Source organism: Emydura macquarii, unplaced genomic scaffold (genome assembly GCF_026122565.2).
Source record: "Emydura macquarii macquarii isolate MOO-44397 ecotype Brisbane River unplaced genomic scaffold, CSIRO-AGI_Emac_v2 contig_3671, whole genome shotgun sequence".
In the NCBI taxonomy this organism is placed as follows: Eukaryota; Metazoa; Chordata; order Testudines; family Chelidae; genus Emydura; species Emydura macquarii.
In genome coordinates, this window is record NW_027133808.1 from 9,711,701 (window position 1) to 9,739,194 (window position 27,494).

Genomic DNA, 27,494 nt, shown 5'->3' on the forward strand with positions numbered 1-27,494 from the left:
CAGCTAAAGTGAACCACTCCTTTGCATTTGCTGTAGAACACAATGATGTCATTATGCTCTTAGGCATAGAGATATGGTTGCTTTATAAGAGATATGTGAAGGTTTCTCATAAGTAATTGTTTTTGTTAGTTCATTAAATTCAGCAATAAGTTTATGATGTATAACTTCATATTTTTGATTTGAGTAATAAGAGAAAAGAAAGTTACAGATCCAACATTTCTCTTGTGTCTGGGACTGGAAACATCTACTTTCTTTACAAACATACTTCAGTGTGTTTTTTAAACAATCTAAAGCCTAATTTGTTTTAAAAATTCATGGGAGTAAAAAAGTACTTACTTTTGTGCAATAAAAGTAGGATCAAAGAATTCAGATGTAATTCTGTTCGCATACAGGGAACAACCAGTCATAGAGCACAACCCTAAAATGCACCAGATGAATAAATCATTTAGCTGGAATCAGTATAATAATTATGGGCCTGATCCTACTGCCAGCGAAGCCATTCGGAGTTGTGCCATTGATTTCTGTGGGAGTAGGATGAGGTCTTATATGAATTCAAATATATATTTAAATGTATAATTGCATATTTACCAGAAAGTATGAAAATCACCCCAGCTATACAAGCGATTTTAGCTTTAGTCTGATCTGAGCCTCCAACTTTCGTACACTTCATCCCAACCAATGCAAATATGGAGCCAAAGAATCCAAAACCGACAGCAGCAATCATGAGTCCTCTGCAGGCTTGGATATAACCTGTAATTACAATGTGTAATCCTGATATTAGAATAGCATTAAGTAATGGTTTTCATTGTAGTCCTTTTGGTTGATTCTCCCCATGGTTGCACAGGAATAACTGCAAGCAGAATGAGGCCCTGGCTTTTCTTGTGATTTAATCTCATTGTTGAGCATAGCCATGCAGGATACTGTGTACCACCTACAAGATGATCAATCCCTTCATCTTTATTAAAGTTTGATATGAATCCCATTGAAATCAATGGAAATACTCCCATTGATTACAATGGGTTTTGGATCAGGCACTAAGGCCCAGATCCACCAAAGGTAATTAGGATTATAGGTATTAGTGGATTTGAAATCAGTGGAAATTAGAAGCCTAGCTACCTCTGAGGAGCTGGTCCTAAGACCCTGATTTAGCAAAATGCTGAAGTATGTGCCTAATTTTAAGCACATGAGTATTGATTTCAGTGGAACTACTCATGTGCTTACAGTTAGGAATATGCTTAAGATCTTGCTGAAATGAAGGCCTTTCTTCAGTGGCATTTGGGGTCACTCAATGCCTCACAGAAGTAAAGCCCTTGAACAGGATAGATTGAGTGCTATTTTCCACCTTCTGAAAATTAATTATAGTTGAAATACTGTAATAAACAGTACATAAAAAGTACCGTAATAATGGGTGGAACAATGCAATATTGTAAAATTGAGTAATCACCATCAGTGATGATTCCTTATGACACATTATGGCTCTCATTTAAAATGTATATATATTTCCATCAGTTTTGTTCATTCATTTCATCTTGACTATATTACAATTTGTAATGTATATTACAATATACATCTTGTCTATATTATAATTTGAACATCCCATACTTTACCCATTCCCTCACAGTCTTAATACATTTCTTAAATAATAGATACCAAATAAACAGGAAACTTGTGTAAAAGTATGTAATTAATGGAAAGTGCATTCATCAAACTGTTTTAAAAGATTATTGGTTAGAGCTCCATGTAAAAAGTAAAAGATGAGAAGCCATTTGCAGGATACACCAAGTTTTATTGATCCTATGGAACTCAAGAACTATGCTATATATTCTTGAATACAAGGTACTGGCATTTTATCTATTAACTATGTATATTACACATGAAAAAAAATCTTAAAAAAGAACATTATTAAGGTTGCAAATTCACACACTGTGTATACATTATGACATAGTCTTTAATTATATGATCACATATTACTTTTTCCACAGGACCTTGCCTCATTCGGTGCACAGGAGGACCAGTGCTCATTTAATGAGCAACTATTAAATACTTGTTTTCTCCCCATTGTTGAATGTATGGCCCCATGCTTTATTTACTGCACAGTATTAAAATCCTTCTCTGAAGGCAGAATTTTCTCCAGAGGGTTTTCTATGATGATCATCACTGCAGTACTGAGCACTTAAACATTAATGAATTTCTTTTCACAACACGCTTTTATTAACCCATTTTACAGCTGGGGAACTGAGGCACAATGAGATTAATATAAAAAAAATCCACTAATTTTGGATGCCCAATTTGAGACAATGCAGACCCTGATTTTTTAGCATACCTAGCATTATATAGCACTCAATGTGTTCAAAGCATAGCTCCCATAGACTTCAGTTGCTTCTGTGAGTGCTCAGCCCTTCTGCTAATTAGACTCTAGAGACTACATTGGGCACCAAGAAAATGAGGATCAGACAATTAGTGACAACCTGTGAAATGTTTGGTTTAAATGACTTAGCATTACACAGGAACTATGTGATAGAGACAGAGATAGAATCCAATTTTCTAGAGCAGCACCCAACTGCCTAGGGTTGCCAACCCTCCAAGATTATCCTGGAGTCTCCAGGAATTAAAGATTATATCATGTGGTGAAATCTCCAGGAATATGTCTAAGCAAAACTGGCAACATCATCCTTTCTTTTTTTTCAATCCACTGACTAACTCACAGATGTTCCAACTTCTGCAATAAATGAGGCAGAGGTCCTGAAGACAGCAGCCTCCTTCAATATGCTACCATGATACATCCCCAGAATAGGGTAGAAAAAATAGTATGTGATCATGTAATTAAAGACTTTTTCATAATGCATATGCATAAAGGCAACTTTACTTCTGATATTTCCGATTGTTTGAGTGCTTGACTTTGTAATTTTAATTTTAAGGCAATTTAAAAAAAAAAAGTAAACTGAAAAAACAAATTCCATCATATGGTATCATATTGACACCCAATGGATCATTAGCAGGGTTGGAACCTATAGATCCACTGCACAGATCTCTGCCTGTTGAGCTAATGGAGTGAACAGTAGCAGTAGTAGGTTGTCATTCTCTAAGTGACCCAGCAGTAGAAAGGGCTGGGATATCTTGCCAGAAAGTTTCATATCTATTTGTTGACAGGAAAGGAATGGTGAGATTCAAGATTCTTGGGTTCCATTCCAGACTTTGGAAGGGAGTGTGATTTAGTGAGCACAGATATTTCTGCCCATTCCTCCCAAGGACTGATTGGCACCTTCCGCTCCTTCCCTCCAACCTGTCCCTGTCCCAGTTCTGTTTCTACATCATTCCTCAGGCTTCTGATCTCAGTCCCAGTCTCCTTGCCTAGCAAATCCTCTCCTAGCAATATCACTCCTCTGGATTCCTCATCTCAGTCTGCTTCAGTCTCAATCTCCCCCCTTGCTTCTACTCCCAGCCTCCTTGCCCAGCCATTCCCAATTCCTCCCATAGACCATCTCTGATTCCTTGTTCCCAGTTTCCTTGTCTAGCTATTCCTGGTTCCCTCCCAATCTCTCTTGTTTCTCTCCCCATCTAGTCTCCAATTACCCCATCCCAGCCCACGTTCCTTGTCTTCACTAGCTCTCAGTCCCAGTCTCACACCCTGGACTTCTCATCCAGTCTCAGCTTTCTTGCCTCCCAAGGCTCTTTGTCCTGATCTCTTTGCTCAGTCAGTTCCAGTTGTCCCAGATGCATCCTTCCTCCTCATCATATATGTCTCTCCTTCTCTCTTCCCCACACCCTCATTCCCAGTCTTAAAAAACCCTGCTCTGCTACTTCCAGTCTCCCTCCCTCGCTCCTCTTCTGAACTCAGTCTCCCTTGTAACACTGCCTCCCTATTTCCTAGTCTCCTTGCTCAGACAGGCCCAGTCTCAGATTCCCTCTTTCCTTTCTCTGCCAGCCTCCAATCCGCACCCCTTCAGGCTTAATGTCACAATCCACTGCACCAGGCCTCATGCACGAGCCCCAGCTCCAGTTCTTGTCCCCTCTGAATTCAAATCAGGTGGCTTCCTCCTCTAGTCTGCCTGGGCACCAGCAGGGTGGTCACTGAGAGCACAAGAGAGACAATTTCCCTGCTCTCAGTTCCTGTGTCTGGCCCCACCCTGGCCCGAAGCATCCAGAAGCGGGGAAAGTCTGGCTTTGCCCCTGTAGCCTTAGGCTGGAGGGAACCTGCTCTGTAAGGCTGATGAATGCACAAGCATGTCAGCACTAACTTAGGAGCTGTGAGATGCTGGAGCATGCTTGCTCAATGCAGGAAGAATCTTCAGCGATTTCACTTACTAAAATCTAAGAAGTCTCTACTGAGCATGTGTAAACTTTGTGTTTTTCAAAAGCTTATAACTTTGCCAAATCAGGCTGATTTTTTACAGGGACAACAAGATGCACATCCCTCACACAAAGGCCACTCCTCTGCCAAATTTCAAGTCCATGTTCCCACAGCATGGGAGTGCTAAAACTTCTAAGAGAAAAGGTTCACAGTATTTTTTTAGCATTGCAAAACTATGTATTTTTCTCTAGCCTCATTCTAAGAAATACCTGAATTGTTTTGGCTGAAATTCTCCCCTTTTCTCTCCCTCCCCCTTCCACCAAATAGCTTGAGGTAAACACCTGGCATGGATTTCAAACAGTTAAAGTTTGGCAAAATTATAAGCAACTGAAAACAGGGTTTTATAATGGGAAGTGCCAGGCAACCTTAATAATAAATGGTGCTACAAGCCCTGCCGATAATATATTTATATCTTATATATACAGCACACCTATACAGCACTCCCGTGACAAATGTCTGTTGAAGGAAAACAGTATTAATCTGAATAAATATGAACTATTTACATACATATGATATATGACATGTCATATATACATATGTATAAATGTGGCAAAGTAAATATAGAAAAAAAGTCAGTGCATAAAAAAGCATACCCCAGACATTTTAGCTTTCTACCAGAGTTGTTACATCAACTTTACCATGAAATAGCCATGAGCTGGAAAAATATTCTAGATACTGGCATACAGTTTTCTAGTTTGCTTCTGGAATTCCTGTATGCAGAACATGTTGCATCTTAAGATGGAGCAGAGGTTTTTTTTTGTTTTAGAGTTAGGCATATATTCTCCCCATTCTTTTAGCTGTAGAAAAGCTGCAGAAACTAAAAAGTGGACAGAAGACCGGAGAGGTATTTTTCTCTGTGGATAGAGTTTATGGCCATCCAGAGAGGACAAGAGATGTTCCCTGAAACCTTGCAGAGCCTGAGGAAAGTGGAAAAACTGTCCCAACTCTGCAGATCCTGTAGGATGTTCTGAGAAAGCCCCTCCGTTATGCTCCCCGGCCCACCCTCCTGGCAACATAGAGTCAGAGTGCCATTGCCTCTCAGCTCTCCCTTCTTCTCCACTTGCACATATTTGGCTCGGAGTAAAGGAAGGTGATTAGTATTGATAGGTTCATCAGCAAAATGTAGGTAAAGCTAAGCATGCAATCAAATTCTCACACACAGGTCTATTGAGCCTTAAAGGAGAAATTCTTCCAGTATGATCAGTGTTAAACCACTATTAAATAGAGCATAGGAGCACCTCCAAATGTTTAGGTTTGTTCCCAAAACCTAGACAGAAGTTAGTGGCTAACTTATGAGAACAAACCAAAATATTTAGGTATGCTTAACAGTGAATAATTTGAATTATTTTCTAGGCTGCGTCATCACATATTATAAAAGGCTTGCTCATTTATGGGAGGGTTTCTGTGGTAAAAGTCACATATACTTGACTCGGATAAAGTGTGATTAACTTATCAATAGTAGAATGTCTGGAATAAAGGAGATTGACAGTCTAAAATTGTTTTAATTCCTATTCCAGTGATAATGACCCTCCTGCTTTTATGTCAAATCTTGTACTCTTATTCACTCTTTACTCAGGCAAAGCTCACTATGAAGTCAGTAGGAATGAAATTTTAACAGAGACTTCAAAATTTGGTCCTTTAAAAAAATACATACATATGTATGTGTATATATATATGTATATAATAATCTGCTTTATTTGTTAACTTTAGTAATACAAATATTCATAATCTCTCATCGACTTATTTTCATTGTTTTTTAAATGTGTTTGTGGTAACACCATTTAAGTAAATCAGTGGATGAAAACCAGCCAAGGAAGCCATTATTTTTGACAGGTCCAATTTACTGGCACTGTTAGTTGCTAATTAACACATTAAGGTACTGAAGCATGAATATATTTACCCAGATGTACTCTAAAGCTAAATTTATGGCTAAATCTCCTAGGAGAAATATTAAACATTTACCAAAAATAATTAGCCTATGCTAAAAAACAACATGGCTGAGTGTCATTCCTTAGTAAAGGTCAAGGTGCACTTTGGAAATAATAGAGGGTAGTGAGACCACAATAAATAATTAACTCACTCAAACAGGAAACAGTTTCAATTAGTTGAAATGCCATGACTTAGAATACCACTGGAATCTGTTGACAAATTTCTAAGTTTTGTAGGCCAACTAGACTCTGAGCTCAGTTCATCTCACCGAAGAAATCATCCAATAAGGGTGTTTTTTTAAATGCAGAATTTGGAAATTAAAATTTTGACAATGTAAACCAAATAAGAGAGCTGGTGAGAAGATTCCATGAGTTCCACTAGGGACCTCATTATACAGATCTTATTTACCTGGGAGTTACCTAATTACTATGAGATGGGTGATATAAAAAACTGTAAAATACATAGATAGCTGTGAAAGAGGTGTTAGAGATTGACTTGGAAATCAGAACCAGGTTAGTGATCTTTTTATGAAGTCCAACATCTGCCTGCTTGGACCAGAATTAAATTTACTGCATATGAATGTGTTTGGTTACAATAGTGATACATATTTTGCTTTGTTGATTTTTTTCTTAGAAACAAAGTAGCTAATAAGAAAATTATATTTCTCACTAAAATTTAGAAAGGCAAAACAAGTAAAAGGGGGAACTGCCATGGAGTACTTCTTCAGTATCTTCTAGTGAAGTCCACAAATCCACCATTTCCAAACACATATTGCCATCACTAGTTATTTGACACTGGTGTATAATTATATGCATCAGTTGGGTATCCAAAAAAACAACAGCCAAAACAGACTGAAAGTCACACATTTTAAATAGAGTAGGAACAAAATAGTTATTAGGAGCATCTAACATGTTTTAACCACAATGTACATGTTCAGCAACATTCCTATAGAAAACTATTTCAGTTTTGTTTTTTTTAACAAATACGTTTCGTTTCGCATTCCAAAGACTTGTGTTAGGTAATGATCTTTAGTGCCTCACTGCCATCATGTGACAAAAAGTTATGTGGTGCTCATACATCTATTAAGTATGATACATTGAAAAAAGTATAATGATCTGGGGATGGTTGCTTTCAATAAATAATGTAAATACTTGCTATAGTATCTTTTAGTCTGCATCATGTGAAACTAGCGATTGCTTTATAGATATTGCACAGATTCCCTTTTCAAATACACACCTATAACATGTATGGTTCTATACAGGTTTCTATGACATAATGCCCCTATTATTTCATAAATAATTTTTTATTCAGCTATGTTATTTGAACGAGTCATTTGATGCGCTAGTGAGGAATGCTGTAAATAATACATGCTGAAGTTATTTGGTTGTTTTATAATTATTTATTTCTGTGACCAGCTGTGCACAAAATTAAAAGGGTGGTAAATTAAAGGCCTGCTTGTGTCTTCCTTACTCAGGCAACTCCCCTCACCCCACATTATCAGTGAATTTTGCCTGTGTAAGAAGCGTCAGATTGGGCCCTTAATTACGATGAGCTATATTGTGCACATTACACATAGGGCCTAGCAAGAGGCATTATGGAGCTGCATTGTCCCAAAGGAAAGCTAAGGTGTTCTTCCGAGACCCCCCTTCCCTTCTTTACACACACACACACACACACACACACACAGTGCAGGGGGAGCATGGACACTGCTGCCCACCACTTCATGGAGTGCAGCACATTCTGTCTGCATGGGACTGGGTAACTCTGCTTGCTAGAGCCTGGAGATGGGGATGGAGCAATTGATCCACCTCCTTCCTTCCTCACTCCCTTTTGGGGACCATGCTTCCCTACTCAGGGGAATAGGGAGGATGCAGTTCCTACATTGTCTTGATCATAGAAACTGGAATTCAGCCTAGTCCTAGGAAGGTCATGCAGGAGGAAATGGGGAAAGCTCTCTAAGGGTATGTCTACACTGCAATGTAAACCCAGGGTTTGAACTCAGGCTCAAGTCTAACCCCCATTCTGTCTACACATTACACTAACCCAGGGCTCAGCTCAGACCCTGGGCCCCAGGACCCAACGGAGTGGGGGTCCAAGCCTGAATCAAACTGGGTCTCAGGGTTCGAGACCTATTGCTTGCAATGTATGCACAGTCCCCCTGGACTCATGCTCTGGGAGTCACTAAAAGTATTCACAATCCCATGGACATGCCTGTGTTTTATATAAGACGTTTTAGTTATCAAAACAGTCTTAAAATTAAATGACTCTTAGGAAGTCTTCAGCCTAAGCTGCTGACTACATGGGTATGTCTATGCTGCAATGTAGCCAGGTTTAGTAGAACTTGCATTAGCAGACCCTGAGTTTGTTAACCTAGGCTTGAAAGTCTACAGTTTGGTGAACAGTCAAGTTTTTGCACACTGTACCATGAACAAAAGGCTAAGTGGCCACATTCTGGACACTAGTAAGTCTGGACTATGTGTGGTTAAAATTGGGCCTGCATAAAGCACCGAGTTTGGGACCCAGGGTTCAACAATACCTAAACTAGGTTACAAATGTCATCTCGAATTCTACTAACCCTGGGCTTACTTTGCAGTGTAGACATACCCCAAAGGGCTAGGCAGAACTTGACTTTATGTTGAGACAGAAACCCGCCTGGCTCAGGAGATATCCAAAGTGCAGTACAGCCTATGCTCTTCTGCTTCGTTGGGAGGGGAATGCATACCCCTGCCAGCCTGGAACACAGATTCATGGCACATTCTGCAGCCCCCGCATAGAAGGAGAATGTGGCTGTAGGTTTGGCCACTGCATCCACTGCTACTCAGATCCACCTGCCAGACCTCAGACTGCTGTAGGTGCTTCTCAGCCACTCCACATCCTGCCCTGGCTTTCCTAACATTCCCTGTCATTCACTCACATTGTGTCTAGCAACCAGGATTTGGCCCTACATTGTGTATTGTTAGAGATATCAACTGCAGTGCTGCTCCTATCTACATTATTAATTTTGCCATGGCGGCAGGATTAGGCCTTGTAACCTTTTCATTTCAAACTAGTTTGTGCCCAAGTGAGCTGCAGCTCCATAATAAAAATTAACTGCTTAGCTGCAGGTCAGTTAACTTGAATTCTGGTTCCTTGGGAGAGTGAAGCAAACTACCTGATGTCCTTTTGAGTTAGTAGTTTACATTTTTCTGCTTTTTGGAATTTTGATTGATCAAATATTCCACAAGCGTTATTGTTGATGATACTTATTTATTTTTTTTAAAGGTGAGCTTGGAACTGAGTACCCAGTTAAAAAGAAGATGTAGTGATTTTGAAAGATGCCCGAATGGCGGCAGCCTTTGGCCATGGTCCTCCAACTGACTCCAAACAAGAGGATTGAGCCATATCCACAACTGATATAATTTATCATGGCATCATTTAAACCAGTGGAGTCAAGACAAATTACAATATCTGAGGATCTGGCCCATTGACTCTATGCAGGTGCTGTGGTCTGCCTGAATGGAAAAAGTGTCAGGATTAGGGATCTGAGTCTAAACTCCTCTATTTGTCTATAAAACAGGAGCAGCATAAGCAATAATAGTTCAAGGTCACCTATGTTAACCTGGCTGTGTATCTCTGCACAGCTCTCGAGGTACCTTTTGTAGGAGAGATGGGTTACAGTTTTATATCTCACGACTAACCCCTTTTAGTCATTCAGCTCCCATCCATCTTTAAAAGGAAGTTTTCACATCAGAAATGTTATTGCCCTCTCTCAGTCACGTGAGTCATTTTCAGAAATGATTATACCTGTTTTAACACCTTCTATCTGTCTAGGTATATATTTTGAATATCAGCAGGTTACCTCAGAGATTATCTGTAGTGTTGGTGGGATACACTCTCTGACCATTGCACTGTGGTAATAGTCATGTAATTAGAACTTCAGAAATTGCCTAAATTTCCTTCATCATTTTCAACCCTTCAAATAAAAAGTTGAGCAACAGTTAAATATAACAGACAATAAGTAGGTTAAGCACGAAACAAGTAACATAGCAACTGACATATTGTCTATGCAGTTTACTCAAAATGGTGTAAAGTTTTTAAAGAAAAATCCTTGCTGCCTAAAGAGTGCATATAACTCCTCTTAAATTACAAAAAAGTAGGTATTTGAAGCAATAATTTAATATTTAGCTTTAAACTTTGTATTAAAATTTTAAGTTCTGATTCTGTATTGCTGATCCCTTCAAAACTAAACATATATTTGTGTCTATGTACCTGTTGCAAGGTTTTAAACTGTTATATATCAATGAAGTAATTACATCTGAGTTAATAACCATTTAGTAAAAAGAAAAAAATATTAATTACAGAAGAATTACATTAATCCCTTCCTATCACTGCCTGTTTGGCAAAAATAATAAAGGGAAATATAGCAATAGTTTAAAAACAAATAAGAGAATAGAAAAAATAGCTTCTGTTCTTTTCATGTCAACCCCAAATGCACTGTTGAGCTTACAAATGGAAAATGAATAATTATTGATAATAGGAGAAAGCAGAATATAGAATTATATTAATGTGAAATGTATCTAATGGAATATCTTTTTGTTCATTTTAAAAGTTGCTGGAAGAAAGTTACAAGTTCATCAAGTAATATTTAAAAGTTGCATTTAAAGTCTGATTTTCAGCAAAATAATAGCAGAAGGGAAACAATTCATATTGGGGGCTATTTTAAAAATGTTCCAATGCATGTATAAAACTTGCTTCCTTTCAGCCCTGGGAAACAAGCACATTTTTATGGTTGATAAACAGATATTTTTACATACGTTTGAAACCACATTTTATCAAATGTAAATTGGCAGTGATTATTTCTCTCTGTCTAGGTATTATGTTGATGTTTTGATTTAAAATATAGATTATTCAGATATTTCATGCAAAAGAATGCTTCCTATGATAGGTAAGTAAGGCTTGTCGAGGTGCTAAAAACAGAGTTGAAGTGCACCAAATAGAAACTAAACTGCCGAGAATATCCCTCCATTCACCACGGCTGCTACTGTCATCCCACCAAACTCTCACATTCAGAGGATGAAGAGGCCAAAATATGATTTCAGAAAACTGTTTCTTCTGGTCTTTTTCATTACTCTCCTTGCACAAACAAACCCCCATAATAATTAATCCCACCAAATAATTCATCCCGAACTTCCGCGAATCATTAGAAAGGCTGGATAGACGGGGTTACCCCGCTCCCATCTCTTCTCATCTACAACTCCTCTAAGACACATCACCAGCTATGGTGCAGCAGAGGCACGTTGCCCTCGAGATGAGTGTGTATACACCGCCCTGTCAATGAGCCTAGCGCCTTCTCGCTGCCTGTGGGCTACCAGCTCAGGGGGGCTGCTAACTAGCCAAGGGAGTTCTGCGGCTGTGGGCGCCTCACTCAGCCCTGCGGCTGGCAGGCAAGCAGACAGACAGACAGACAGAGAAACAAACAGGTATAAGAAGCCCCAGGGGCTGGTGCAGACCGTCCAGTGCCAGCATGGATGGGAAGTCCTTGCAGTTGGACACGCCGGTGGAGTCGGTCACACAGGTCTTCCAGAGGTTGGCCCAGAAGGTGGCGGTGGTGATGACTGTGCCATCGATGGAGGAGACCTTCCAGTAGTCAGTGGGCAGCGTGGAGGAGACCAGCACCCAGCCCGAGATGGCCAGCAGGAAGGCAATGATCTCTGCGGACATGCTGGCCATGGGGGATGCCGAGCGAGCGGAGGCCGGGGCGCCAGCAGCGGGAGGGAGGCGGAGGAGAGAGACCCCGAAGCAGCAGGTGCCCGCCGGAGGAACTGCAGAGAGCACCTGGCCCGGCAGCCGCCCAGTTTTGCAGCCGAATCAGCAGAGGGAGCTGCAGCCCCAGAGACCCCACCCCTGCGGCCCGCGGAGCATCCTCCCCCTGCCTGCGAAATCCTAGCCTGGGTTGTTGCTCACTTGGGGGGGGGAGATTAGGGACTTCCTCCTGCTGCGCCGGGCCAGCGGGAGTCCCTGCCCGCCCAGCAACAGCACCTGGACTGCCCGCAGCAGTAGCACCGGCACCAGAGGCGCGGCTAATTTTCTCCCTGCGTGGCCACTTCACTGCAATAACTTTACTTTCAGAGAGCGCCGTTAGCAGCTGTGGTCTGTGCTCGTTGCTTTTAAATCTCCAAGGAAGTTGGGTCAGAGCCCCAAAGGATCGGATCCCGCCAGTTATTGTACCCCAGACCCCCCCACATGCTAATGTCTGGACAGCTGTAGACGCTTTTCTTGCACCAATAAAAACTGGCCCATGATACCTCCCAGCGTGAGAGTACCGCAAAATCTCCAGTCTGGTAGCTGGGTCTGACGCAGGCTGTTGGTGATTTTTATCCCAGCCCCTCAAATTCCACTGCCGAAATAGAGCACAGAAGATGTTTAGCCTCTCTTTAAATCCAGCGCTGCAAAAACTGGGCTGTGGCACCTGCCAAATCGTGGCCACAAACCCAATCATTGTTGCTTCTACTATTTCACCAGAAATGTGGACCCCAACATATTCTGTGGTTAACGCTCTGCTCTTTGCCACCTGTGTCCTACAGGATCTGGTTATTTGTTGGCCACATACCCTCCAATCTTCCCGTCTAAAATTCAGTACATGAACAGCTTCTGCTAGTCCACCGAGATAAACCAGATCCCAAAGTACCGGGGTACTGTTGTGTCAGGATGCATCACAGCCTGCACCAGCTTCTGGAGCTTCTTAGACCTTATATTCTCCTTCTCCTGTCTGTCTCTCTGTCTGCCTGCCAGCCCACATAGGTTAGTCAGAGTCATGCTCTTCCCTTGATTGAGCTGCTAGCCCATAGATAGCGAGAAGGCGCTGGGATTGGTGACAATGAAATGTATATACACTCATCTCTCCTCTGGAGAGTAATTTGTTTATGTGATGTGTTTATATCTTATTCCGCAGTAGCTATTCCCCTCAATTTAGGGTAGTCGACAAGGCTCTAGAGGGGTTGTAGATGAGTAGGTGATAGTATTGAAACATTCCTGTCTAACCAGCATGTCTAATCAAGCCTTTATAATGATCTGCTAAAGTTTGAGTAGGCAAAGTTTAATTGTTGGATGGGAAAAATAATAAGGTTTTTTGTTTTGTTTTTTTTTGGAGGGGAGGGGGATAGAAGAGGGCTGTTCTTTATAATAATGAAAAGACCAGAAATCACTTCTGAAACCACATTTTGTCTTCTCTTCTGAATATGAGAGTTTGGGGGGGAGGGGAGGCTATTACTAGCAGACATAGTAGGTGGAGAGATTTCTTAATATTTTCTCAGCAGTTTAGTTTCTATCTGGCTCACTTCAGCTTTGTTTATAGTAGTAGTACTAATAGGAAGGGAGCTCACGGTGCAAGGGCCACCCAAAGACTTTTGCACTTGCTGAAAGTTCCATAGGCTGTAGAGCCACTTTAAGCAGTGGTTCTGTACTTAATCAGTAAGACTGCTGCTGGAGTAATCTGGAGTGACACTCAGAAGTGTTACTCCAGCTGGGTGGTCACAATGCCACTGAAATTGACCTGGCTGCCCCTCCATACACCTGGAAGGACTGTTGGATAGTGTTGTGACCTGGCATGCGGACAGTCTGTTCCTGTACTGTACGGTAGAGCACAGGGGATTCCACAGAGAATTTGCCTCCTGGTGGCACTGACGCATGCAGTGTCTGGTTAATAGAGATGGGATATTCCCTGACCAAGGGATATCCAGGATACTTGCAGGAGAGTCACGTGGGGACTGGAATGGGGTCCCTGCCAGAGGGAAGGCGTGAGGACCAAACTTCGCCCTTCTCACAGGAAATATCTGAATTGGTGCCACTGGTTCTTAGCCCTTTGACAAGCCTTACTTACCTGCCATGGGAAACAAGAGCAGTCTTATGCTTGATATATCAACCTAATCTATATTTTAATTAAATGTATGGATATGTATTTCTACACATAACCATACATGCTACACACAGAGAGAAGTAATCCTTGCCAATGTACATTTGAATAAAATATGGTTTCAAACATTGTATTGATATGTGTTTATCAACTGTAAAGAATGCAGTAGGGAAACAAGATTTACATACTCATAAAAACATTTTTAAAATAGCCCCTAATTTGAATTGTTTCCCTTCTGTAACTGATTTTGCTGAAAATCAGAGCTTAGATGCCATACATTTTAATATTGTTGCTCCAATTTTTTAATTACTGTGTGTTGAACTTGTAACTTTCTACCTGCAACTTTTTTAAATTAACAGAATGATTTTCCACAAGACACAGTTTATAATAATATAATTCTACATCCTGGTTTCTCCTATGGTCAGTGTTATTTATTTTCCATTTGAAAGCTCAACAATGCCTTTGGAGTTGACATAAAAAGAACACAAGCTAATTTGGCTTTTCTCTTATTTGTTTTGAAACAATTGTTACATTATCTTTTATGTTTTTGCCAAAAAGGCAGCAGTTGGAGGGGAAGAACAGGCCTTTACGTCATTCTTTTGTAATGAGAGTTCTTTTGCTTTTTACCAAGTGGTTATGAACATTAATGTAATTACTCCATTGATATATAGCAGTTTAAAAAGCCTGCAACAGTTAGGTGTGCAGGCATGTTTCAGAAAGTCTCTGAGGGAGTGTACTCTGTTGCCAGTTGGCCACTCTGTTGGTGGTCTAGTGGAATATTATCAAGACCTATGTCCACAGCTACTGATACAGTGATTCCTGAATGCTCTTGCTCTGACTTTGCCCTTCCAGGTCAGTGTGGTTTACAGATAACTTGCAGAGGATGAAAGGAGAGGCAAGAAGGTTAGAATACCAGTGGAGGAAGTCCCAAACTAAGTCTGATCTTTATGACATAAATAATTTTAAAAAATCTTATTTGGCAGCTGCGCGCATGAGGGTAAGTTTTGTCTCCATCATAGTTCTGCAGTGTTATGCACATTTGAATTGTTTTGGGTAGTGGATAGCCTGGTTAATTCAATTTACCCGCACTTGGAAACTGTATCAAGTTTTTTTCTTGTTGTAAGGAATTTGCTGATTACTGTGTTGATAAAATGGTTTGGTTGTGGATACAGCTTGTTGAATTCATGGGTGCAGGGTAACATCTGGAGGAGACAAATGCAGATCATTCTCTGTGTTTCGGTCAGTTTTCTCACTGGAGGTGTGGAAGTATTCAAATGTCCTTTGGGCCTCTTCCTGTGCATTGGAACTATGTCCCTCCTGGTTGGTAAAGGCCAGTGGAGAGAGAGTGGGCCCTTGGTGGAAATTATCAGTGCTTTGTTGTGTGAGGGTTGGATGCTAGGTGTGTTCAAAGATGTGGCAGTGAGGCCTCTACTCAAGAAATCAATTCATGTTTCTGATGATCTCATCATCACATTATTGGTATTGAGTATCCTGATTTTGGGGGTTGGTCATTAAGATGGTGGTGATGAAGCAACTATGCCAATAGTCAGTATTCAGATTTTCTCAGTGCTGGTACATCTAGATTTAGACCTTGGTATGTGACAGAAACTGCAGACATTGGTCAACGATCTCCTCCCAGTTATAGATGAACATAATGGATCTGATTCTTATGTATACTGAGGCAACATTACATCACTCTAGTAGTATAAAGGGGCCTTAGAGTGAGTATAAATGTAAATTAGCCATATTTTAAGGTCCATTTTACACTGATAGAGTGAAATGAGAACCAGGCCCAGAGTGTCCATGCTGATTTTATTGGATCGCTCCCCTGCCTTTGGTGTGGTTGATCATAAGGTACTGATGACAATACCATGGTAATTAGTAGAAATAGATGAAACTGCTCTGAAATAGCTTTGCTTCTTAATATAAGAGAGGAACCAGGGGGTGATTAGTCATCCATCCCAAAGACTCTCTCATGCTGGGAACTGCAGGCTTCTGTTGTATTGCCCACCCATTTTTTCAATACGTGTATTAGACCCTTAGGAGGGTTAGTACAGAGATATGGGCTACAATGTTTGCAGTAGGTGAATGTTACCCAGCTGTATATCTCCTTACAATTGATTCAGTGATACAATTTGGTGCAGTGGAATGGATGACCCAGGAGACTGGGTCCTGAATGAGGACCGGCTGGTTGAGGCTCAGTCTGGAGAAGGCTGAGATAACATTAGTAGGTCCGGGAAAGCAACTAAAGAATTGACTAGAATTATATCAGCATGGCAAATTGACTGTGAATCAATTTTACAACTTAGTGGTCTTATTATCTACTACTGTGTGCCCTGATACCAGCCCTGAAAAACACATTTTCCCACCTGTGCCTGCTAAATTGTGTGATTTTATGGGACATTCTCCTCTCTTGCCAGACAAGGAAACTATTTCAAGACCTTCTTCAAGTACAACATCCAGTGATTTATTTACAAAGTTGATTCCCACCACCTTTACAAATCATGAAGCAGGGCCTTTCCACTGTTTACACCCACCACCTTTACAGAGCTCCACAGATCAAAGACCTCCTGTGTCCTCCAGCTCTACCAACCTCCATCTCGTTTACTTTTTCTCTCTTCCGTTTTCGCTTCCTTCCTGTGCCTTTGTACCTTCTGAGTTAATGAGGTAATTAGTTTTTTTACTCTTTTCAGCTTATCTTCAATTGGTCACTTTGGCATAGTTCCCATATTCAGGTGTGCAAAAAGCAACTATATGAAGTTGCAGTGATCAGAGTGCTCCATCAGCTGCTGTTGTCCAGAACTCTGTCACAGACATCTTGTTTCAGATGTGGACTTTGAGATGTTTTCCCATGTCTTTGTCACCTTGATATTAAACTACTGCAATGCACTCCATTTGAGGCTATAATTTAAGACCTTTTCAGAAACTAAAGCTAGTCCAGAATGTGGCAGCCCAATTATTAAAGGTAATTTGCATTCTTTGGTCATACAGGTAGTTAATTTTTTCCCAGATGTTGATAAGAAACAATTTCCCTCTCTTCTACTGAATATTCTATTCCACAAGAAATTTCTTTTTCTGAAAAATAATTGGAGACATTAGGAGGAACTTTATTATTTTTGTCTTTTTAAAAAATATAGAGACAATGGGTGAGACAATCTCAGTTACACTGATGTAAATCCAGAGTAACATCACTGAGATTGGCAGGCTACTCATTAGCAGCAACCAGTTTCCTTTGTGTCCTTCCCTCCCCAAGCTGAGCAGCAGGGGGGAGTTGCAACAGGTATTCCTCCCATTGGTATTTGTATTTTTCATACATTGCTTGGTGAATATAAATATTAAATATTTCATGCTATTCATCCTATTCTTTTAAGGGGCGACTCCCCTATATGTTTCTTTTTATTCCCTTACTACCTCTTCATCTCCTCTTCTCTGGGCTGCTAAAACTTCCCCAGTTATGGTCTTTCTAAATCACAAATCTTCCAATCTTTCCAAATTGCACTGGCTCATCCCTTCCCTAATGGTTGTTCCTAGGTACAATCAGGAATGGATTGGATGCAATGGTCTTCAATTCTGGAATTCTTTTCTCCTCTACATCTGCCTGTGTCATTCTTCCATCATGGTTCATGTAAGAGAGTAAAGAGTTAAAAGCTGGACAAGTAGTCAGACCTAAATTACAGGGAACGGGGTCAAGGCAAGGGCAAATCTTTTTTCTGTTAATTGGTGTGAATTTTAGTTAGAGTCTGTTATCTCTCTTCTTCTCCTCCCTTCCTGGTCATCTGCGCAGGGGATGAGTCTATCGCCATTCCTGTGCAAGGCCTTTTGGTGGGAAGAAAGTATTATCTTCCTTTTCCCCCTGGCATGTCTATACTTCAAAGAATGTTAGTGTAAAATTAATAGGTTTTAAGGTGATGTGCCTGCCCTCTGTATAGTAATCCCATAAACAACAAACAGGGGCGGGTACAATTATATTAATTATGTAGTTGTTAATATTCATTTTATAGGTGTCAATGTAACCAAATAAGGGAGTTGCTGGAAATGGATACATTTACATACTGTTATGGATAAAAGAATTGTAAAGTAACCCACTCATTGCTCACTTGCGGCTTCGAGGTGGAACGAGCAGGCAATAAAGGGTTCTGTCTCCCCAATCCACCCCCGGGACAACCTGTTTGATTATTTCTAACAGTTCAGACTTTTGGTTTCCTTATTGGTATTGCTGTTTATTGTGGGACTCTCTATTTATTGTATATAGTCTGGTGGGTATTTGGAATTTACTCTGCTTCTACTCTTAGGCCTGGTCGGCACTGCAAAATTTTACTGGCAAATTTTTCCTTCTATTGCCACAGACTTTCATGCATCCACCCTGAATTTTCAGTCCTACCAATAAAACCCTGAATTTTTGCCAGTGGAGTTAAACCAGTTTCCCAAGTGACATAAGACCTCTACCAGTAGTGTTCTATCAGCACAATGCCTGTGTGGATGCTGAAGTACCAGTACCAGTACAAACAGTCCTCCAGGAACAAGCTCACAATGGCATTGTGCCCAGGGCAGTGACTGCTCTGGTTGAATTTTTGCTGCCAAGGGCTCACTATGACCAGTAACAAAATGCCCTCAACTTAAAATCCCCAGGATGTTTTGGCAACGTCTCTTTTCCTGTTAGCCCTCCTTTGCGAGCACACAGGTATGGCTCCGTGGAAAACTCCAGCTAAACCTCGCGCTGCTGTCTGGTCTAGAAACAAAGTCTTGAATTTCCTTGGCTTGTGGGAGGAGGAATAGTATTGGCACAGCTGTGAAATTCCCACAGGAATAAAAATGTTTATGCAGATATTGCATAGAGGTTACAGAAGCTGGAGTCTGACGGGGATGATTTCAAATGGCGGGCAAAGGTGAATGAGCAGTGACAATCTTCTCAAAAGACAAAGGAGGGCAACAAAAAAATCTGGTGCTGTCTCCCAGAGCTGCTGCTATTATGTGGAGTTCTATGCCATACCAAGAGAGGATCCCACCATCTACCTGCCATGGGCAGTGGATACCTCATGACATCCAGAAGAAGGCACTCTGGAACTGCACATGAATGAGAAACTCTATGAAGAGGATGATGTGGATGTTGCAGAGTTGATGGAGAGCAAGGACCTCCTTAAGACCCAGCTGAAATCCACTGAGCAAGGGGAAAGGAACTCAGGTGGATGTAAGTTACTGGCCCCGTTAATGAATGACATTTGTTTTACTTTCTCCAGGGCTTCCCAAACTTCTTCCCTTGTCTCAAAATGGCAGTGAGCCATGTGTGAACAGGGAATAAAGGAATTCTGCTTTGAAGTAGCTGGTTGTTTTAAGAGCGTGCACTGGCCTTACCAGGCAAAACTGACAGAATGAAAACAGGAAAAGACAGCCGAAAACATTCCCAAATATATAATGCATGCAAATAGTTTGCATTCAAAGTATATACTTTTTCAGGAAAGATAACCAAATAAAATTCAATACATTGCAAACAAGCCAAAAAAAAAAAAAAAAAAAAAAAAAAGAAGCTTCTAGTGATTGTAAGCTATGTGCAAACAAAAACCTGAGCATGAGCATTTAAATACATATGGAGACAATGCTTGTCTGCTAGCCAATAAAATTAAATACACTGAAAATAGAAATAGTACTTGCAAGTACTTGTAACTGGGCATTCTGACTATATGATTTTTCAGAAAATGCATTGTAAACTTGTTATGTGTAGATTTTCAAGTCCAAAGCACATTACACATTCTGTTCAATCTCATAGTTTTCAAGTCCAAAACTAATTACTTGCATGTTGTGATTAGATTCAGGAAAGAGATAAAAACAGTGCGTAGTTAGTTCAGTGAGGGTCTTGGCGTGGACAGATTCACAACTCTATTCAGCAGTCATAACCTTCTGCTGCTTAAGGAGCTGGTGGTTTATCTTGGCCCCAAGAGTTTTCAGAACTTTTTAAGCAGGTTGTGTTTGATCTTTGCCCAGACATTTCTAGACAGAGCAGCTGGGTTTCTGCCACCATGATAGGACACCATCCCATGCCACTCTGCAAAGGAGCTCTGGAGGGACCATTGCTGTGAAAAAGCCAGCAGCATATGGCTCCGGGTAACTGTGAATCCTCTTGAACAGCTGCCTTCTCTGGGCTTTTGGTATCCTCATGAGTGATATATCCACCTGCATCACCATTGCCTGTAATAAGTTTATCAATGTTTACTGCTCTATTCCTAAAGTTCCCGTGGTCCGGCCCACCCCTCACAGCTAGAAAGATTGAAAAGTGACCACATGTACTCACCATGCTGGGTATTGTTAAATGGTCATGCAGTGGTAATGAGTGTGAACCTGTACATGTTTTTATGCAGCTTTATATGGGAAAAAATTTAGGGAGTTGCACTAATTATCTTGTGCTGCCCGCTGGCTCCTTAAATCTAACAATGGATCTCTGCCTGGTAGTTTTTCAGTGACCTCAGCTGGGGTATCCTTGAGGGCAGTCCCTTCTACACACACTGAGAGACTCGCCATGATAGTGAGGAAAGAGAAATGGACAAAAGAAGAGGTTCTCAGAACTGCTCCAGGCTGCTGAGACGGAAGCCCAGGAGACCTAGGAATGGAGGGACTGTATATATCAGAGGAAAGACAGGAGGACCTAAACCTGGTGCACAGACATCATGGAGCTCCTCAGATAACAAATTCAGATGCTTCATAGCATTAGGGTATACTCCAGCAGCCATTACACTTCATGGACAACAATTCCTGGGGGCAAAGGCCACACTCCACCTTCCCTACACCCTTCTCAAAGCACCAGCATTTCCTGCAGCAGTGTCCGTTCACTCAACCCCAGCGGACAATGAGAACTTCTATGAATTCACTTACACTGACCTGTGTTGCATCTCTAAGCAGTTACCAGCTTGCACTTTCTGTATTAGTAGTTTATTTTTGTTTATTATCGCATAATAAAATTCTATTTTGTGAAAACCAGGATTTATTTTATTTTTCTTATAGTACAGAGATGCAAATCCCACAAATCAATAGCTCCCTTAAGCAAAGGAATAATTCATTAACCAGCTAATTATTCTATATGCGGTAAAACAAAGTATCACACTGTCTATGGCAAACTGTGTGGTCTTAAGACTTCCCTCAGCTGCACAGTACTTCCATTGGCCATAACTAGCCTTTCATCAGAGTGCTCAAAATCAGCAGACACCGTGTCTACCTCTACTCTCCACCTCAGTGGTAGCATTTCTTTCTTGGCCTAACAGATATTATGCAAAACACAACATGGAGCAATAACAATAGGAGTATTTGGCTCACTGAGATTGAACCTATCATAAGAGATCTCCACTCACCCTTTAATCTGTCAAAGGCACAATTCACAATCACCCTAAACAAGCTCAGGTTTTCTTGCTGCTGTCCAAGTATCTGGAGTATGGCTTTGTCAGCCATGGAAGTAAAGGGATGGCTTGGTCCTCAAGAATCACAGTTGGGATTGCAACCCTACCAATGTGAACGTGCCTTTTCAGGAAAAACATCCCTGAGTGCAGCTTGTGAAAAAGTCCTATATTTCTGAAAATGTGAGACTCATGCTCATGACCAGCCAACATTGTCAGTGAAATGTTTCTGGTGATCTACCAATGCTTGCAGAATCATGGAGAAGTACCCATTTCCGCTTATGTACTCAGAGGCTAGATAGGTGGCGCTCAAAATTAAGATATGCATCCCATCTATTGTCCCATTACAGCTACGGAAGCCCATTTAATTTAATTCATCTATTATTTCCTGCACATGGCCCTGAGTCACAATCCTGTACAGTAGGGCACGCTTAATGGCTTTGCACACGTGGATGGCAACCACCCCAACTGTATATTTTCCAACACCAAACTAATTGGTCACCGACCAATAGCATTTTGGCATTGCAAGCTTCCAGAGAGAGATCACAACCCATTTCTCCACTGTCAAAGCAGATCTTATTTTGATGCCTGTGCATTGCAGGGCTGTGGTCCAGGAATGTGGCCATCCACATCTGAAAGTTCTGCAGCATGCCTGGTTGTCTCAGGTTTGCATCATGATCTGATCCCACCACTCTCTGCTCATTTCATGAGCCCAGAACAGTCTATCCACTGTGTGTACCAATGCCTGCAGCAGCTGGCCAGTTTCATTCACTGTCCATATAATCCATTCCACTTCAGTATTCTCAGTTTCCTTCTGCATGGGCAGTCACTGTGGTAGCTATTGAAGTTCCACAAATACAAAAGAATCACTTGCCCTGTCTCTGAAACAGACCAGAGAGTTCTGCTGATCGGTTCAGCATCCCTGCTTCTAATGGCAAGATGGTGGAGAGATTGAAAACCGGTGCGCAAAAAAAAAAAAAGAGTAGATTATGTGATGGAACAGAGGGAATTGTAAGAATTTGACCCCAAACGTTCACAGTTCCCTCAGAAGAGAGCTGGTATCCTGCAATACACTTCAAAAAATTTCCAACCTGGTTGTGCACTTGTTTGTGGTTTGGGGTACACTGAGCTGCCTACAGCACAGTGTTGCACATCTTCTGCCAATACTACCCAGTGTTGTGTGGACACACTGTACCGGCAAAGGCAATCAAACATAAATGCACTCTGCCAAAACAACTATGTCAGTAGCAGTATGCTGGCAAAAGTTTTGCTGGTGAAACTTTCTATCGTAGATAAGCTCTCAATGTTTTGAGGGCAAATTGCAATTGTTATGACAAATGATGGGTCAATATTTTAAAAAAACAGTTAGGCATATAGTTTTGTGACTTCCCCACACAAATTTCATTTGTATATTTCCATAATTAGTCATTTACTTATATATTTATCCTACTTACATATACAGTTGTATAAACTGTCTGTAGATTACACATATATTTTGTATGCAGTTGGGCAGTCATCTTTTTAAATAATCAGGCGCTGTTATTGATTTCTTATTAAAAGTGTCATCAACAATATATTATTATTATTACACATAGATTGCAAATCACTGTGAAACAGTTTGACAGTTTTGCATAATATACAAAAGTATATTGTGTTACTTTGCATAGAGTCCGTCAGAAACACTTTTGTTGCCAAGTCTGAAGTACAGTATATTATTTAAACTTTTGCAGAGTAAAATCACATGCAACCATTATTGACTCATAAATTAAATAGTGGATAACAGCATTATTTGTTCTTTAGCCAGTATAAACAGATTAGGGTCGTCATGCCTGTGTACCAGATAAGTTTTTCTTTTAATTTTACCGTCTTTAGGCTGGGCCACTTCAAACTGTTTCCTGTGACATAATTTTCAAGGTGCATGGGAGCACCTGATCAAAGAAAATAGAAAACATTATTTGTGCAGTACTGAGGGGTAAACTCCTAATATCCTGGAGTGCTTCTGAAGAATTGAATATTGAAAAGGGAAGTCTGGAACGCAGGAAATGAAACCTGACTCATTTTAGTGTAGCCCACTGATTAAGGTCAGAGTGAAAGATCTACTGAATATCTTGGCGCTTGAGATTCCACTCTTAACAAATCCAGGAGCTTGGCTTAGAGACTGTATTGTGTATGAAGAAGTTCTATTCTGCTATACAGGTGTTCCAGTGGATGCCATTCTGTAAAGTGAAAACATCCCCCCCAAAATGAAGGCAGATGTAAGCAGAGATCCCTTTTCTGAAAAGGAGTCTTGTCAAATAAATGACTTTCCTATTTTAATCTTTGCTGTGTAGCTTGGAAAAGAACTTTCATAGTGGAAGCAAACTGAAATATAGCTAATTATTTTAACCATAAGATAATAATCAACAACTCTTCTTTGTATAGGGCCAAGTCTATTGTTTTTTTACACTATCAGAAGATAAATTATCCTAAAACATAAGTTAAAGTAGTCATTCTTATTTTTATAAACTGTTAGGACAAGAATGATTATAAGTTATGTTGTCCATATATTACATAATAAAGATTAAACTTCACAGAAATGATATAAGATTTTAAAACAGTTAAAAATGAGATTCCATAAAAGTTGCTAAATTTCCCTCCATCCCATTCCACTTGCTGTACAGTCTATTTTGAAGTGAAAGGCTTCAGTCCTTGATGCAGGGATTAATTTTTTTTTTTTTTTTTTTACAACTTGCCTTATTTGGTTCAAAAGCACACGGGTTTCTCCTGAGAGTTTTAAATAAATGCTTTTAAAAATAGATAACCAGTTAATAAACTGAATGGAAAATCTGTGGAAATATCTCTCTTGCTTTATGTGGCAAACAACACAGGTATAGTTTTCAGTGATTCAGAAGTTTTCTGAGCATAAAATTTGGTCTTGCTACACACAAGCAGATCACAACATATAAGCATGGATTAAATACTTATATTTATTTATTGACTGACTGATTTTTAAACTACATCCTATCTAACATAGGTTAGAATGCCTGTACAAAATGCTTCATAGAAGAAAAAAGGGTATTTCACTCCTGCAAAAAACCAAGTGCCCATATGAGGTGATCAACCTCCAGAAACATGAGATGGTCCTTACAATGTGTCCTGAAGCTCAACTGATTTCGATGCTTATCAGTGGGGTAAATTGAATCCTCAGTTCCCATGGCAGCACTTAGATAAATGGGTAGGACTAGCAATCTGGTATCTTTCATGAACACCACATTAACTTGAAAAATCCTCATAGGCAGGGAATTCAGTGTGTCTTTTTTAAGACCCAAGTTTCTGCAAATAACTCCTCTTATCACTGTTCGGAGCAGTAGAATAAAGTAACTGGTTGCATCAGTTACAAGTGTTCTTTTTTACACGTATACCCAGTACAGTAGATTTAAGGGCATATTTTCTATATCAAAGTCTGAATTTACATCTGCTTTGATCATTGTTATGCCTTGTAACATAGTTTAAAAGGGACATGACTGTGGGAACAATTTCTTTGGTATGTAGCCATTCCAATTTCCAAACTGCCTATTATAAACTTTGCCTACTGATTGTTTTACACTTACCGACAGCCTGTCATAGCTTCTAATATCGGGACCTTAGAGTAAAAAGCTGGTTTTTACAGAAATGTAGTTGATCAGAAGCAAATACATAGTGAAGGCTTTGAACAAAAGGTCATCCAGAGAAAGAGATAGGGTCAAATTCATCCCTGGGGTTACTTCATTAAAGTGAATGTAGTTACACAGAGAATGAAGTTGATCTATTGTAGTTCTATTTTATGAGTGAACATATTCTGGAGCACCTTTGTGTAGTAATGATTATACAAGTAAAGTCTTGTCTTGCAAAACACTAGACATGTTTGAATATAGGAGAAGATAATACCATATTTAAGAATTTTCTATTTATAGATAGTTATGAATTGGCATAAAGTTGTTTTAAAAGGAGTGTTTGGTTTTCTCACATGGAGCTATTCCTTGTTTGTTTGTGATCAAGCATTTTTAACAGTATTTTTTGATATGTTAAAAAAATTAAAGAAGGGAGCATAAAGGTCTTTTATCCCACAAAGGAGTTGTTTCTGAATTTATTAGGTGAGCAATGAAGCATATCAAAAGGATGGTCTTATTTTAGCCATGGATGCATGCAGGTGGAATATACTGGTGGCAGCTCCAGAGGAGGATTCACATTAGGGAATAGGAGCTTTACCTTCTGTCTGTGCAGCCACATGAGTCCTGCTGGGGTAGGCTGCCTGGGAAAGAGTCTGGATCAACATATTTCCTGATAGCCTGGGAAGGGTCAGGGCCAGGCCAGTCTCCTCCACTGTTGGTGCTGTGGCAAGGGATACAGGGGGCTCATGGCACTGTTCCCCTTCTCCAGGTGGATTTAATGCTAGTGGGTCCCACACACTGATTTGCAGCAGTGGGTACAGGGGAAACTTAGGAGTTAATTGAGCGTACTATATTTAAGAAGTAATTGCACCTAGTGACAATGGAGAATTAATAAGAGATCTGGAGAGTCAAAGCATGAGAAGTCTAGCTTTACCTGAGGTTGCTAGTTACCGCACCCTTAGGATTTTCTGGCAGCAGAACATTTCTAAGAATATAAGGCTGTACGGATACTAGCCATTTGACTAATCTCCACTGAGCTGATTATACTGTAGATGTTACTCACTAGAGATCTAATCAATATTAGTTTTCACAAGTAAACTGAGCACCATGAGAAAATAATGAGAGATTTATATGATATTTTAAGAACAATCTCTGAATGCTAGTTCAACCTAGTTGAAAACTGTGCAGATTTATAACCTGTTTCTTTGAAAAACAGAAAAAGGCAGATATACAATTGATTAAACAAATCTCCATTTATTAGCCTAAAAAACTATTTTAAACAGCATCTTCAAGTAATTACTGTATTTCCTATAAATCCCTTGCCTCACATCTTTTGACCAAACGCTGGAGGTTGCTACCACAGAAAGTTCCAGAAAAACTAGGAAATTAAAAATAAATCTGAGCTCAGTCAATTTAAAAAATGATCATGAAACTTATGCAATCCAATAGCTTCTTAAGGGGCTGCAAAGATAGGACCAAATTCTGAAGTTGTTACTGAAGGATAGAGTGTCATTTGTTAGGCATTGCCCTGTGTGGTCAGGCATGGCTGGCCATTAGGGTCTAACAAGGCTAAATTTCACCATTAGTGTCACAAGCGTATACAGTGACCAATGTACTGCAGGAGAAGACCACTTGCTCCCACTGGGAGCTTCTGGTAGGGCTCTGGCTCCTCCTGTAATGTAACTGGCTGCCTCGAGAGGGCTTCTGGCCTGTGTGTTTGTGGTAAGGGAGGGGCAGAGTAGGAGGTTTCTGAACTAGGTCATTGGTGGGGGTGCAGGTTTTCCTCCTCCAGCTTCTATTCTTTCTTGCAACTAAAAACTGCTCCCACCTGGAAGAACACACTGTGATTCTTGAGAGAATGGTTTTCTAGCAGCAGCTTCTCTAGAATTTGGTAAATTAAACAACAATCAATTTTAGGGGTAGTTAGTTCAGAACCTTTTCTTTTTGCTGGACAGTGGTCCAGAGTAGCTAGCTACAATATCTCCCTCTCCTTTTCCCACTACCTGCATGTTCTCTTGTTACTTTGGTTATCTCTTTCATGACTTTTCTTTCTTGTTTTCTTTGCTTCAGCCTTTTATTATAGCTACAGGTGGGTGTCCTGGGGTCCACTCACAACATGTGGCACCTCCTCCCAATGGCTTTGGGGATTAGCTTTTGCCAGGCATTGCTCTCCTTTGGTCTATGCTATGCCATGTCCTTGGTGGCTAGTAGGGAAACCTGGGCCCACCCTCTACTCTAGGTTACAGTTCAGGGGCCCTCTCCAGTGAGCAGCCAAGACCTCCAGGGTCCTACCTTGCTGCTTTCTTCTACCTTCC

General features: G+C 40.5%; 1 protein-coding gene across 2 annotated transcripts in view; it reads right to left on the minus strand.

The window, feature by feature from the left end:
• Positions 1-27,494, minus strand: part of CLDN10 (claudin 10) — an 87,665-nt gene that overhangs the window by 15,269 nt on the left and 44,902 nt on the right. The window contains exons 1-3 of one of the 2 annotated variants that reach the window (XM_067536856.1): positions 11,770-12,288; positions 589-750; positions 337-418 (exon numbers count right to left, since the gene is read on the minus strand). In XM_067536856.1, coding sequence (XP_067392957.1) covers positions 337-418; positions 589-750; positions 11,770-11,989 — 464 coding nt within the window. In that variant the 5' untranslated portion in view covers positions 11,990-12,288. Of the gene's footprint in view, positions 1-336; positions 419-588; positions 751-11,769; positions 12,289-27,494 lie in introns of those variants that run through there. The other variant, XM_067536857.1, reaches the window with a different exon arrangement.